This window comes from Labrus bergylta, chromosome 17 (assembly GCF_963930695.1).
Source record: "Labrus bergylta chromosome 17, fLabBer1.1, whole genome shotgun sequence".
Taxonomy (NCBI): domain Eukaryota; kingdom Metazoa; phylum Chordata; class Actinopteri; order Labriformes; family Labridae; genus Labrus; species Labrus bergylta.
The window spans coordinates 2,504,360-2,520,659 of NC_089211.1; the positions used below are offsets into that span (position 1 = coordinate 2,504,360).

Consider the following 16,300-nt stretch of genomic DNA (forward strand, 5'->3'; position numbering starts at 1 on the left):
GAGGGTCTGTCTCTCTTGGTCAGTAATTGTTATTTGAGATAAGAGTTTTAACCCTGGAAGGCAGATTTAGTATTTTTGGAGCAGCCGTTTGCTTCGCTGCCTCATTGCATCTTGGGGCATCTGCAGGTAGATGTGCAGTGATGTCATTGGTGACATTTCACTAGAGAAAGGGCGCTGCAAGCCTTCAAAATGAGCCTCACCTCTTGACCTGTACTTGCTACAGTATCAAAATAAACCTGATTCTTATTGCTGTAGTTATTGGATTTTATTCCCCTGAGGGCTTGAGCTCTTGCCCTGTGGTCTACACAGTAAAATCTTAAATAAACCTCTTAGAGTAAACAGCTGAATTTTATATTGAAGCTCATAAAAGACCCCTAATAAATCCAGTGAAACGATTGTTTACAACGGAGGCAAAAATACTGGACACAAATGATGAACCCAGGGAATACACACAGCCGCACAGCGATGTGCAGATCTGCGGAGACAGGGCAGTGCGTTACCAAAACACCCTATGATGGCTTGAATTATATCATAATATATTAGAATTTTGTCAGATAAAAAAGTAGAAATTTCCAAATGAATTATTACCATATTAAAGGGTCATCACTGATTTAAAAAAAAAAAGTTTGTTTTTGTAATATTCATCAAATATTGATAAGACATTCCCTGTAATCTAGTCATTAGGCACATACAGGTTCATGCAGGGTCCTGGTTCATGGTTTTATCCATTACTCTGTTTTGTACTATTCTGCAGATCTGATCCACACTGCAGCAGCAGCTGTCTGGTTTTTATCTGCACTCTGAAACAAAGTGGCCTGAAAGCACAGTGCTGGGGCTCCGTGACCCTAAAAGACCCGGGGTCAAACTGATTGGAGAGACGAGCCACGTGTTGCTGTGGGTCATTGGTGTCATTACATCACATTGATTGGCTTGATCCGGTGATGGGTCTTCAGTAAGAGTTGAGTTTTTGAAAGAATGAGTACCTACTGATGGATTTCAGTTCGGCTCTTTTTCTCTCTCACAATCACATGCACACACACACACAGACCCACACACATATATATTGTATGTGTGTGCGTGTGCCGCTCTCAGCTGACCACAGATGTGAATGAATTATTGATATTCCACAGGCCGGGCTCCAGGGGATTGACTGAATTTATGAGTAGCTTAGCCTGTAGTTCTCTGCTTGATTGGCAGCTATAGTTTTTTCTCTGCTCATAGAACCAGGTGGGTGGCGAGGGAATGCTGATGTGGCACCGTTGACATTTTTTTCACCATGTCACCATGCATTATACTACATGTACATGAGAGTCATTCATTTGATATTCCAATTAAACATGCAAGTATGTATCCACCAAAGCCGACAGTGATCTGCACCACTGTGAACAGTTTTTTTTTTTTTTTTTACAATGATGCGCTCCGACTCCGTAGTACAGGTGTGGAAAAAGAAAAATCGAGATTCTTATCTTCTGAGATTTTAAATAGATTCATAACTTCCAAAAATCAATTAATTTTTTTACTAATCTGTCACTCCCTGCTAGTTGCTAAGGCTAGCTCTTTAACTCAAATGGAGCAGCAAGGAATTCAGCCACTCTCACAGATGACTGGAGTAGATCCTGAAGTATTTACTGATTCAAAAATAGACTTTCATGAATCCAGAATCGTTTTGAATTGAAAATAGATTCTGAATCAAATCGTGACCCCAAGAATCGTAATCAAATCGAATCGTCAGACTCCCAAAGAATCCCAGCCCTACTCAGTAGTTCACATTACTCGTATCCCTGTCTGCAGCACATGCAGATACGCGTGTGTCTTAATGTTGTGTACAATTTATTATTATGTAAATGTTCTAAATCAAAATATTTCTTTGAACATCTAGTGTTTAAATGTGTAGTCATATCAGTGCAGAATTCCAGAAAGAAAAAGTCCAATATCATTCAAGCTAATATAAGCTAACAGTTCATCAGCTGCCGTATTGATAAATTTTTTACTTGATAAAATCTGTATCAGTCTCAAAATCACATATCTGTTAGGCTCCTTTAAAAGCATCACAAGTGAAAACTACTTAACACTTTTTTTAAAGTTATATTTTGTGCCTTTTTTGCACCAAATTATAACTGTAAGTCTTTATAGTGTTTTTTGTTGTTGTTTTTAAAGATTTATTTTTAGGTTTTTTCTGCTTTTTTTTTAATGAGAAACAGGACAGTGTGTAGAGTCGGAAATCAGGGAGAGAGAGAGAGAGAGAAGGGAATGACATGCTGGAATGAGTCACAGGCTGGATTTGAACCCCTGGTTGCCCGTTTTCAGGGAGACAGTTTTTGTACATGGGGCGCGCAAACTAACCACTAGTCCAGTGCCGCTTGATACAAATTTCTGACATCTGTATTAGAGTCATTGAAAAGTTTATAAAGAGAAAATGTTTTGACTGAAAGTAATGACTTAAATGTAACCACTTTTTGTCTCAGTTGTTTTGAGTTATTGATCGTCGATTAAAACTGAAGGCTAAAACCAATTTTCATCCAAAGATTATGTCTAGATCTAAAATAGCTGTCAAATTAACACCTGATAACACACAGTTGTGTTACCTTATATAATGCTGTAGTCCAGATTAGTTCCAGATTCTGTAATGTTATTTGTTCAGACAGTTCTTTGCATTACGCCCTGATTAATCTATTTTATTTTGTGTATTTTTAAATATTTCCTTGTTTAAAATTTCTGAAAATGCAACTAAGTCCTCCAGCTCTGCTGTCCACATATCACAGCACACTTCTGCTGTCACTTTGTATGAAGGTGAAAATTGTGACATCTTTGTTTTTTTTTACTGTTTCCCTGTGCTGTTTCCCTGTGCTGTTACCCAGGATAATGGACAGTGCATGATACAGCCATTAGCCTGTCACAATGGGGCTATCTCATACTGGAACCGTGTTCTCTTCTGTTATGATCATTTTCCTGCTATCTCAGGCTCTCGCTTTGTTTCCTGTCTCAGAGGGAACGGCTCACTCCAGTCTTTAATGCTCTGTTTTTGTGCTCACTGAAAAGGCTCGCTTCAATCCAGAATGCAGTGCAGCATCACACTCTCTCAGCTGAGCCTCATCCCCCATGGAAGAGAAATAATTTATAATATGAAAACTACATTTGTTGTGTAAATGACCACATGCTGGAGGATATTTAATCCTGCCTGCAGTCGATCCCAGTCATGTGACTTGACCTAGTTTTGTCCGCCTCCCTCTGCCTGTCTCTCCTCTTTTTCGCTCTCCTTCATTCTCTTTCCCACTCTCTCTTTCTCCCACAGAATCCAAGCATTGCAAAGCTCCTCTCTCTCCCTGTTTCACTCATTTCTCCCTCTACTTTCCTTCTCTATTCTTCTACCTTTTGTTCGCCCCCATGCTGGCTGCTGTCTGTATTTCTGTTCCTCTTTTATGACTGATCCAAGGATTTCTCTTCTCATCCTGGTGTGTTAATATCTGTAACTATGTTGCCCTTAACTCAGCACTGAGTACAAACCATTTTCAAAAATTAATCCATCTGTCTTATGAAGGACACTGACTCTTAGAGTGACAGTGATGTGACAGCAGAATATGGGTTAAAAGTGAAGTCATGAGTCATCTCATCATCCTTGGCTTCCTCAAGGTTTTTTACCCAGAAGACAGTGGTGCTTTTCCACATAACTGAAATGTCAACTGAATACTGAGCAGGTCAGATCTTACTTGATAAGAGCAGCTTTTATTTCGTTTTCGTTATTAAGCAGCTCTCTTCCTGGCTTTGTTCAGGTATCTGTTCTGTGGCCCTGACCTGAAGGCCAACACTTTCTTTTGTAGTTTGTTGAATGACTTCTTTGGTTTTCTGAAAGATATACTTTTTCTTTTACTCCTCTCTCCAAGCAAATCTCATTTCACCTTGCCAGATTCATACCTTTTTCAAAACTGAATTGAAATAAAAAATGGAACCAATAATAAGCTTTTATGACTCTTATTCTTTAATTCGTTTCACAGCTTAAAACAGTTTTGACACAATGTTCTCTTCTTATATCTTTTGGCAACTTAAGTCGATAACGTTATTGAGCCACATCCTTTATTTGAAGATACAAAAATATTCGTCTAAGTGTTATCTTTTACTGTGACATGTGGATCCTTGTCAGATTTAGCTCTGATTTCTGATAACTGAGACAAATTCCTTATTTTCTCCTTTATTTAGGAGTTGGAAAGGCTTGCATGACTAAAAATAAAAATCAATCAATGCTTAAAAAAGTCATATAATTGGGCCTCATTCTGTTACCATGCTCTTGTCAGCTGCATCGTCACCATCAAAAGTGTTTCAGTCTGAGAAACTGTCACCTCTTTTTTAAAATTGAAGATGTTTGACTTTGTCATCAGATTTCGTCTTAAGACATTTCTGTTGAAGCACTAGACAAGTCATCAGCTAAATGTTGCTGTCACAAAGGAATACAGAGAAAGAAAAGGCTGATCATTTTTTAAAAGAGCACACTTTCTGCCACTGCAATAGATGATCTCTGGATGTATGAACAGGATAGGTGGTACAATAGATAAATAAACAGGTGGATGTCCCTGTCAGAGCAAATTCAGATGTGGAACAATGTGGTCGCCTCTTGGTATGTGTGGCATGTATCTCTCCCTGAAGAGCACAAGAGATCACTCAGGCTTTGGACTAATACTGTAACCAGTTACAAGCCTCTGCCTCAGCTGTCTCGCTCCACCAGTGATATCGCTACACTCCAGTGACCTAACACTAGGAATGTTACGAGATGACTAAGTTTCTTAATGGTTAAACAGAACTTTTAATCAAACTAACTGACTAGTCTTAAGGTTAGAAAACATTCACAAAAACAGTCAAACTGTTGTACAATTTATTTAAAATAGTCTGAGGATAAGAAATCTAATATAAGGTTTGCTGAGTGAGGCTAATGTTAGCGGTGCTAGCTCTGTCGGCCTTCGGTTCTCCCTGCAGGTTAATATCCAAATGCCTGTTCTAAATGTGGCTAGGCATTGCTGTTGATACCTCAGTTTAAACTGACACAGTTTAATTCAGATATAAAAGGTTCACTGTTTACATCCAGGTAGCAGAGGGGTGAGAGCAGGTCCATTGACAAGTGCTACAACCAGTTTATGGCTCCAGCCCCAGCAAGTGGCGTGTGGCTGTGTTGCAGTTTGAGCATAGTTCTTAACCGGTATAGAGGGCCATCATTTAAAAAAGTGAATAATTTGTCTGACCGAATTGTAATTCTGTTGCAGACTAGAGAGGGTGATGATGACTAAACATGAACATCCCTACTTTACATATTTTATATTTGAATCCACACAGCCCATTTACTGTCACAACAACAAGTGCTTATAGCCTATTTTTATGTGTGTGCTCATAAAAATAATATAAAGCAGTCTTTTTCTTTCATGGCAAGGCTTTGAGAAAAATAAAAACTTGGAATATGTATTTTCTCAAAATCTATAATCCTGGTGTACGCCACCATAGGCAAGGCACAGGACAAGTCATGAATCAGTTCTACTTAATGCATGGTATTGTGCTCCCAGCTCATGCATGGACAGCTCCATTATCACTGAAAACGCTATTGTACCCTCTTAAATGGTACTCAGCGGATGGAAAATCACAAGCATGGTTACTCTTGTATGAATGTTTTTTCAGTATCAGCTCATTAAAGAGTAGATTTGTTACTGTTGACTGTAAAGGCTTAGTGAAGTCTGACTCTTTGGCATATTTCATCTTTTTTACATAACACATACTAAGTGCCAAAGAGCCAGTTGAGATCTTTAGCCAGTGCTTACTTTGGCCTTTTTTCCAATCTTCGCTTAAGACTTTGGGATTAATTAGGCTTTTGCTTTTCTAAAGCTACTTCAGTTAAAGTTGGGGGAAATCAATATAATCTGTGTGGTAATTAAAGACATATACAGTATATTTATAGACAAAAGTTATGAAACAGGCTAAATGAGAATATTTTTGTCCTCTGACACAGTAGCCAAAAATGACAAAATGTTTCTACCATTAAGAGAATAGATGTCTTGATTTGCTGAATTTTGTTCATAAATGGCTTTCTTGGAGTTTAGATGCCAAGACAAAGTATGTTTATTCAAAAAAAACAAAAAAAAAACAAGATTTGGTAAGAAAAATGGTTCCTTCTCAAAAACAGCAGTTTTAATCTAAATCATTGAAATGAGATCTTATATGTTGATGCTTGATTCATTCTGTTGGAGAGCTCTGTTGTCTCCATTTATTATCTTGGCCCAAACTCCTCATTCCAAAACTTCACTTTGCTCTGTTAGCACCCGTTTCCCATCCAATTCTCTCCTGGTCCAGCCTGGCTCGATGTCATATAGCGATACTGAATCAGAGACGGGATTATGTCAACATTTTTCCCTCTATGCTCTGGACCATTCTCCCTTAATGGAGCTTTAGTGTCAACAGGCCAGAGTCAGCATTACTGGTTTTAAAACCCCCCATTCATATTTAAACCTTCCAAGTTCAAGAGGCTTTTTAGCCAGAGTGCACTTAATCCCTGTTTTTAAAACTCTCCTAAAAGTGGTGTGTCTTGTGTAATTCTTTCTCTCCTGTATTATGAATTTGAGTGGTTTTATTGTTGTCCTGGTTTAAGTGCTCACTCAAGCAGAGCAGCTGCAGCTCCAGATGTTTTTGTTTTAGGTTTTGAACCATACACCAGTTCATATTAATGTTTCACATAGAACGCTTAAATTCACTGTTTCCCCTGACAGGTCAACGATCATGAATCAGTTTCTAAAACCCTTATATTCTAAAAGCAACAGATTTCATAGACGGTGGTCATTGCAGAGCATGTGCTACTCAAATGTTTGAATTTTCTTCTATGTTACATAATATCTAAAAATGTAAACTCTTTGTGGCCTCTGTGTTGTTAATTAATAATTTCCCCTATTTCAAAGTTAAATACCTGTTTTAAACATGCTTTTAAAATGTCATCAAACTTTCACAAGAATGAAAAGCTCTGATGTTGGGAAAAGGAAGGGAAACAAAAGCCTTAAAACATAGTCACTACATTTTGCTGTGCTGCAGAGTGGATCTTTATTTTGGTTTTCAGTTGGTGCTGAAGGCCATACACCAACAAAAGCTGACTGAGCACATGTTAATGCAAATCTTCACATAAGCCTGCATCAACCTTGTTTGGAGAATTTCGGTTATGGAACAAATTGTTTGTAAGACGAGAACAGAGAATGTGGGTGGCAGCACAAGTCCTTCCTTCTGTTGTGTCCTTGGGTGTTTGTACATGTTTACATCCTCCGTACGTGGATTCAAGATGTGCTAAGAAGGAGGAGGTTAATGGGAGACTCCTGTGCTCCTGTAGAGATGGGAGCGTAGGCGTGTGGAGTCAATTTAACAGGCCAACAGGAAGCGTGCGTTGGGACCTTCCCCGAGAACTCTGTCAGGCAGTGAGTGGGGCACAGGTCACTACGCTGCACCACACCTCTCTTTCTGCCTTAGAGCGCCTTTGCTCTGCTTATGATACATTAGATCCCCCCTCTCCAGAACATTCATCTCCACACTATGTGGCCCAGCTTTATTTTAACATCAGTGGCTTGAGGTAATTCTCTTTGATCACTCTTAAATGTCAGCAAGGAAAAATCAAGGCCGTGAACTAAGGCCAGAACCGCGACCAATCGCCACCATTACTCAGAGCTAAAAATAGCAATTGTGAAAGAGATTGAAGCAGTGCAATTCGGGGTGAAACTTATGAAATATTGGATGCATACCCCCCCTGCAATTAATTAGCAGAAGCACATAAGACAAAGTTTTATCTGCCTTTCTTGTGGTGATGTTTCACAGCTGAGAAAGGGACAGTGTGCACTTTGCCAAGGGCTGTTGGCGGGGGGAGACAATCCGTCATGTGAACCGCTACTGTAAAGATCAGCGTAGTAGTTTCTCCCCCACTTCACCCCACCTCCCTGCCTGCCTGCCTGCAACTGCTCATCAGTTACCTACCTGGCTTCATCTTGTCATAGCAAGTGAGATAAATGACTGTTATAAATTATCGGAAACCCTTGCTTTGGTGTCACAGAAGCCTAACCCCATGGACTGTGTAATGCTTTATACAATGGTTGGAGAAATAGCAGTACATCCCTGTGGGAAAAGAAAACCTGAGAAACTGGGCAAAAACAGCCTTCACACATTCATCTGTCATTCAGCATGGAATATGGCAATCTAATAATACTTCACAACTTTAACAGCCGTTCTGAGTACAGGTGTGCTTTTAGTCTGGCAGCAGTAGAAATTGGTTTGGTCATAAAGTTGTGTGTAATGGGAAGAAATCAAACCAAGATTAAAGATTTCTACTCCCACCTATCTAGTGACTCACAGCGGTAGTGGGGTTGGCTGTTAACACCAGAAATTACAACTGTATTGAAGGGAAGCATGTGGGCGGGGCAATGCAGCGGCTGATCTCGCCACAACCACAACCACACTTCTAGCTAGTTTTCTCCGGACACGTGTTCTGACAAAGTGACAGACTTCTGTCTGGCTGTGACAAGAGTAGTCATAACCCATTTGAGTGGGATAAAAGGATAGTGGAGCAGCAGTTGGTGGCAATTGTAGTTTTTGTAGTTCCACACATGTATGAATCAAATAGAGAGGGTGTGAGGTGATTTCCCTTTTGCTGCCTTTTAACTAAATAAGCCTTACCACTTACCACATGATGTGTTGCTAACCATTATGTTTCTCAGTGATGGTTCACATTTTGCATGCATTCACAAATACAACCAATAAATAAAATATGTGATTTTAACAGAACTGACTTAGCTTAACTGATGAGAATTAAGTTAAATTTGAAGCCACATGCTTGCTTCTAGTGAGGGCTCATGTAATATACGTTTTGTCTGACACAAGGTTTTCCATTTTTGTATAAAAATGTTAAAAAAAATCAAAAAAAAATCCTTAAAGTGTGTTTCTAGTGGTTTGATCAGGAGTATTTGCTATTATTTCCATAAGTTAATTGAAATTCAAAAATTCTAATGAGAGTTGACATTTTGAAGTTTGATCTTAATTTTGATTTTTTTTTGTGTTCCTCAAAAATACTATTACAAATAATAAATAATTGAAAGACAAATATTATTTTGTATACACTGCTCGAATTGAAAAGTTTAAAGACAGACTTCTGCTGCCACAAAAATAACAGTATTATGCTTACAAAGTTCATCTTTGTCTGTTCTACCTTTTCTGCAGATGCCTTGCAGCTTTAAATGCCACACCAGGGCAACTGCCACTTTCATTATCCTGAGGTTGTGTGAAAGTGCACACTCAGTTTCAAACAAAGTTGGAAGGCATGTTTTTAAGAAAGAGCCGTTACAGAAAGGTGCTCTTGTTCATTTCAAAAGCGCCTTCACTTTAGGTCTTGCAAAACACTGCGGCTTAATAAGTCATTCAATAAAGCTGTCCAGTTAACTTTTTATTGCTGGTCCAGACCTCAACAGCGGTTGGTTTTGTGACTCACAACTTCAGTAACACATACAAACTGCAGATTTTAGTCATTCTTGTTTTTTTTTCTTGTCTTTTAAGCAGGAGGAGAAGCAAGACTTCTCGTACCATTAACCATCTTGTCATTATGTTCAAGGAAATTGTGCCGCAAGTGGTTTGAGTTTTGTTGTGACTGAAACTGAGAATTATGTCTTCGAGCCAAGGTCTTCGTGGGTATCTATTTCCGCAAATTTTGTTTTAACCTCCATTAGGTCTAAAAGCAGCCCTAAGGTGGCTGATGTTGATCTAATTCATTCAAGGCAGGGGCAATTTGAAAAGCAGGCAAGCAGTCAGTTCCTCTATAAACAAGCCACTTGTGCCTTGATATAAAAGGCATTCTATTCTACATTTGACACAATGTACCAAAACATAAATGATGCAACATACAAGGGCCTGAAAAACCTTTGGAAGCTTAAGTCCTTTTTCATCTGATGGGTCAGCTCATGCTCTGGCCCTTCTCCCAGTGTCTAACTGAGGAACCCACAAAGTCTTAGAAATTGGGTCTAACTTTAGGTGGAATCAAATTCAAAGGGTAGCTTTTTAAAACAAAAAGTAGGTGTGTAATCAATCCAGTAAAGCAGAGAAAGATGTAAAATCAACAATGAAAGGATTAACATGCATACATCAAAGCTATTCTTCTCTCAGGTATAATAGTTTGATCCACATGCAGGCATTGCCTCCAGTAATCTTCATGAGATTTCCTTTGTTGTTGTGATAGATCTTCTCAGGTTTGGTTCTGGTTGAGATAAATAAGAGCTTAGAGGCACGTTTAAATATGGCTTTATTTTCTTCAAAATGGATATCATACGGGGGGGGGGGCAGTTTGCTGATGAAGCAGATATGAGGATGCAGTGTTCATAAGAGAAGTGTTTAATTATCAGCTGATGGGCATCAAAGTGTCTTTAGCGTCTCATAGAGAGTTTACTCAAGTGAGGAAAATGTAGAATTGCTTAGCGCTCATTTGCTTTGGAAGATTGGCAATTGTTAGTGTAAGGGTCATACATACTGATCGGAAAAATTGCATAAAACACAAACCCCTGACGTAATGGTAGGACTTGCATGGACAATTGACTATACCAAGTCTGGTCTTTGAAATGTCAGACACATACTGATCAGAAAATGCAGGGTTGTTTTGCTTTTGGTTTACTAGTTAATCTATGAACTTACTTGCGAAATATTTTTCAAAATGTCATATCTGGTTTGGACCTCATATAGAGTTGGAGTGTCTAACCAAAAAAAAACAAAGCAATGGCATATTGGTGACACAGGATATGCACTGTAATAGATATCTCAAGGACAAAAACAAAAGGAAGGCTTTTGGGATGGATGTTAGTACGTTTGTGATAGTTGGTTGGACATTCTTACTCAAGTTTCCATCTCCTCATGTGGAGCACTGCAGAACAACACTGCTGAAGGTGAAGATATTCACATCAGTTACCATAGCGATTGATTGCCTGTCCCTTTGCATCCTCTACCAGAACCAAATCCCCAAGAATCCCACGTGGGAAAGACTCCTTTTTTTGTGTGTGGCTTTTTTTATTGCACCTGGGAGATGCATTAAGGGCCCAGTGAACTTTGACCTTGGGCCTGATCACCCTGGCAACTTGGAACACGAAACAATCGTTAAAAAAGAGCTCGGCTGCAATCCCTTAAACTCTCATAAAAGATTGAATGTATTTCATTCAAAAGACTGCAGTTTGTGGGATCTTGTAAAGTCTGGAAGCACTTTCACTGATGTATCTGTGATAAATGAGAATTGTCTGTTAATGAAAATACTTCAGCTGTGCCCTCTTATCAGTGAGTTTTGTCATAATGGCAAATTTACACACCTTTGTTTCATTAGAGCCTTGTCATTAGGCCTCACTTTTATTAGCCTTATATCAATAAAAACCCTTCTTTCATTAGTGGGCCGTCTCAAAGGCTTGCCTTCATTAGCACAAGGTTGTAAATGCTGGATGCGATTTCATTAGCAGCCCATCTCTAACGAGGAAACCCCCAGCGTGTTTACATTGCTCTGATCCTCCATGATCATTTGTTAGGATGAAGTTGATTGGCCTGCTGGTGGGGGGAATATTTGAGCCTGTCCCCCGAAGATTGGATCGTACAGTTATTGAAGCCAATGAGATCCATGCTGCTTAGAAGTGAAGCTCAAGATCAAACATTTCTGTAATCAAGGTCCTGCTAAAGTGTAGGGGCAAGGACATGATGAAGTCTGAAGGAGGAGTTTTAATGACAGGACATGCACCATCCTTATCAGTTATGACAGATCCTGAACCTGCAGATACACGGCCGAGTTATTGCCTCTTTCATCATTTACATCAAGGCATGAAAAGTAAAGTCCTTCACTCAAAATGACTCATGATGCCAACAGGAAAAAGACATGTTCAAGGCCTCAGATCCCAAGTTTCTCAAATGTTTTAACCAATGTCAAACTATTGAATGTTCGCTGATTCAGTTGATTGTGTTGAATTTCTTGAGAGTTTGGTGTCATATTGAGATCTGTTTGTATTTTATTGAAAATATCAAAGGGTAAAGCTTCTCGTTCCAGGACATGCTTATATGTTCCTTTTCTAGCTCAGTCTTGGATCTCTAGCGTTTGAACACCAAACTGTTGCATTACTCTGTCCCATGGGAACATTATTCTATATTGGATAGCTTGCAGTATTGAGCAGCTGCTGTCTGCTTAGTTTACTCCTGATTTTGGAAAAGTAAAACTTGTCCTGGAGGCAGGGCTCATATGTTCCTGCCTTAATGTTCAGTGACATAGCTCGGAGCTCTATAGCATGTGTCATTGTTTGGCCTATAACCTCCTTATACAATCAGGAATGTTCTGTATTGTAGACAGACTGAGTGGGACTTTTTTTGCATCAAAATTTTACAAGATTCTTCCAAGACATGTTCCAAAAAATGCATGCATTTTACCCGTCCAGCCTAAACTCTTGCACAAACTTACTCAAGTTGGAATATGAACTTTAGTAGAAAAAATATTCACAGTGAAACTAAATCAATAGCACACTGTTTTTTAAAACTTTTAAAATTCTCTCTGCTTTGAGAAAAGTGAATAACTCTTATAGATATCCTGCTGTACATGATGAAATAATCAAAAGTGTATATGTCTAAAGAAAACTAGATTTGTCTCATTGCTTAAAATAAAAAGGGCTAGATTGAATATTAAATTGGCGTATATAATGTACATTACAGTCAAATATGATACGTCATCTATCGTGTTTGTCGTAGACAGAATGAGTTTATTTTTGTCCTTTTTTTCGTATACCAGTTAATTGAAAATACTTGGACTACATTCAGAATTCTAAATGACTTAATTCTGGGAGGCAGCATATATATATATATATATATATATATATATTTATATAAAAATCATCAATATAATCAACATGTCGTTTGAATGCTTGTGTTAGACAGATATAGGACAAACATCGTCATCATTTGGAAATGATACTGTAATGATTTCAGTTGATTGCTTGCTCCAAAGCTAAGTGTAAAAGCATGTATTTTATTTGAATTTAGGGTGGACTAATGCTGTTAGATTGACAGCAAATATACCACTTATTCTCTCAGACACAGTCTTGACTCAAGCTCAGTCAATTGACATTTTGAAACATCTGATCGCTATAATAGCTTAATCCTTCAAAGCACACATTTAAATAAATGGTATAAGGAATAAACATGTTTACTCCTAGTTTAATGAGCAAGTCAAAATGTCCTCCTTGTCTGTTTGATTTAATTCTTGACATTCAGGAAGCTATCAGTCCGTCTATCTGTCTGTCTTTTTTTTTTCTGGTGCAGACTTGATTTGCCTCGCCAGTCCTCGCCAGTAATCAAACCTTGGAATAACGGACATGAAACTTTCCCTACTCTCACATCCACATGCACATGCACACACTGTGCTTGCACACTGTTATAAGCAGAACATATCAGCATCCCAGACAGCTTATCATGGGGAACTAATTCAATATCCCTTCGCCTGTTTTAAATGTCATTTTCTGAGCTCATCCGGAGTGACATGTTTTTCATGGTGGCAATAAAGAGGCTTTATTGGGCTCAGAACACAGTGAGGAGGGGGAGGGGGAGGTTCCTGCGGCTGCTTTTCTTGATGTTTTCCGGAAATCTAAAGGTCCTCATGAGGAATGAATAAAGTTTGGATTTGCAATGATCTGCCGATGCCAATGTGATCCACATGAGCTACCAAGTCGATGAAGGCACAGAGAATCCTCCTTTAAGCAGACAAAAGTAAAGTTCACACAGAAGTTTCTTCTCTGAATCCACAGTGTCAATCATGAAATGAAATGTCACTCATATTCTTCAGGAAGTCTACGGTTTTTAGGGAAATAATAGTGGCAGGGTTAGTCTGGGTCAGAGTTTTGCATACATTTGAAAGCTTTTGTTTTATTTTTGTTATTTTGGGGTTTTAACTTTCTTTTTAATTCACTAATTTTTTACCCTCTCCACATTTGAACTCTAAAGTGCTGTTATACGTAAAATATTTACATTTTTAGGCAATCAACTGAAGTTTGATTTGATGTTCTTTCTCATTGCTGGAGAATGTCAGTGACGGTTGAATGCTGGTCCAAAGGGGGGCTTCTCAGTTGCTTCATTGTGCCGGATAATGACTTCCCTATTGAAAATGACCTCCTTGACCCCAGAGACAGACAGTAAGGCGGCCTCGTCCTGCGCCTCAAGGCACCTCGGCCCAGTCTGGCATTTTGCCTGCATGGAGTGGTAATGTGGGCCCTGTTTCTGACCAGATTTTGCTCTCCTCCATGGCCAGCTTTACCAAGTATCATGCAGGACCTTTTCTACTTCCTGAAGCCCTTGCCTCTGGGTGCAGCCACCAAGCTGACATGGGCAGTGAGCCGGGAAGGTGGTGCCGGTGAGGAGGTTAGAGTAAGGGCCATCAGTCCACAGAGCTGTAAATGTGAGAGGTTAACAGGGTCTCATATTGGCACGGTGCTTGCAGGAAGATATATATTTTTTACCCCGTTTACCCAATGAGCCTCAAACAAAAACCCCTAAAGGCAAACTCCGAATTTTGGCATTTGCCTTTTTCAGCTTGACTTGGCCTTTATACCATGTTGTATGCTCGGAAAGAGTTCTGTATCTCATCTCCGGGAAGTCTTTTCCATTTCTTGTTCATCTTATCTTTCTGTGTCTTATTATTTTCTCTTTCTTTTATTACAGGGTTCTTGAAGCCCCAGTGCTCGTTGGCCCCTCCAATGCAGCGAGGTCGCTCAGGAGAGGCTTGTTCCTGTTTCAGTGGCATGTGTCCTCTCCATCAGCGTCGCATTTCCTCAGGTAACTTTTACTTTTACGTAAACAATGTACCTTCTAATCCATTACTTTCCCACCTGGGGTCCAGCCCCCCCCTTTTCAAATGTAATCAAGTGAAATATTTCTGACATTTTCTTTGATCATTCATTTTATTGCCTGTTCCAACACACATCCCTCATCAACTCAACTCTTTTGGTCGGAGACATGAAACAGGGCTTAATGATGTCTTTGCAGTGATTGACAATTTGGACCTCTAAGACTGAGCCCCCTTTGAAAGCCATGCTCTTACATTGTCGGATGTTCTGCAGTGAACTGCCTGGTGTGTGGCCAGTGAAGAGGGGGCAGATCCGTGCAGAACATGTGGTTCATGCTGATACATTTATCAGTTCATCCAGAAGAATCGCTCCTTCTGCAGTGTCAGTGCTGCCACCAGCTTGTGCTTATGTAAGGAAGAGTGACTCGTTCAGCAAGACAAAATCACATAAACATATGAACCGCTCTATGAGAGCAGCTGTTTGATTTCACAGTTGGACAGTTTATGACCTAACCTTGACCTCGACCTCTAATTACTTTAAGGCTACATTTAATCTTCAGTGTTATGACTATAAACACATGTTTGAGCACAGCTTTATATTTATTTATGAATACACCCTGAAGCCCTTATATAAAGCAATGAATTGCAAAAGAACAAAAACATTGTGTGGTAGTTACCAAGTGCTTTACCTCTTTGTCTCATTTTGAATTAGCTCAGGGTTAAAGCCTCTCCATTGCATTTTGCACACCACTACAGGTAAACCAGACTCTTTTCTGAGTTCCTTGATTTAATTATTTCTAAACTACTAGTGAAGTGCTCGGCTGCATAAGTGGAAATTGGACAGTCTGATGGTTCAATTGATTTAAAAAGGTACTTGCAGCAATAATTCAATGGCCTTTTTTCTTTAAAGATTTGCTGTTGTCTTCAGGGCAACAAAACCAAATTATCACAAGTTGTAGATAAAGCTGAAAATGATAAAATTCTTTCAATCTAAGGGATAGATCATCACATATTTGATGATAAAAAACAGCATCAGTGCTTGTGTTTTTTTTCTTTGTCGTCCATATCTAAACTGCCTTGAGGCTCTATAATTTAAGTCTTTTAAAGTTGTCTGACAAAAGATGTCTTATTTGTTCTTTTTTAATAGTGAAGTTGTGTAGAATCAGAAACATGGTTGTCTTTAACTACCTTGAGAGAAGTAATAGCTGTTTCTATTAGCGCTGTTGGCTCGTTTTGTGAACTATTCTGTTGCTGGAAAATGAGAATTCAACACAGGACACTGACCCTGTACTCTGATATCTCTAAAGAAATAACTCATTTAATGTGTTTCTGATAAATAGTTTAAATGTTTTTCTTCTCTCTTAAAACTAAAAACAACTTTTTGCAAAGTACACAGTTTCATACCGTTCCATTGAAACAAGATGAGACCCACTCCACTCTCTTTCAGAGGCACATACTTTTTTGTCAAGGGCA

General features: G+C 39.0%; 1 protein-coding gene across 2 annotated transcripts in view; it reads left to right on the forward strand.

Annotated features, from left to right (window-relative positions):
* The window catches only part of rxraa (retinoid X receptor, alpha a), a 109,085-nt gene that overhangs the window by 14,631 nt on the left and 78,154 nt on the right, over positions 1-16,300 (forward strand). For both annotated transcript variants that reach the window (XM_065965931.1, XM_029276748.2), the window contains exon 2: positions 14,704-14,817. In XM_065965931.1, coding sequence (XP_065822003.1) covers positions 14,704-14,817 — 114 coding nt within the window. The remainder of the gene's footprint in view (positions 1-14,703; positions 14,818-16,300) is intronic.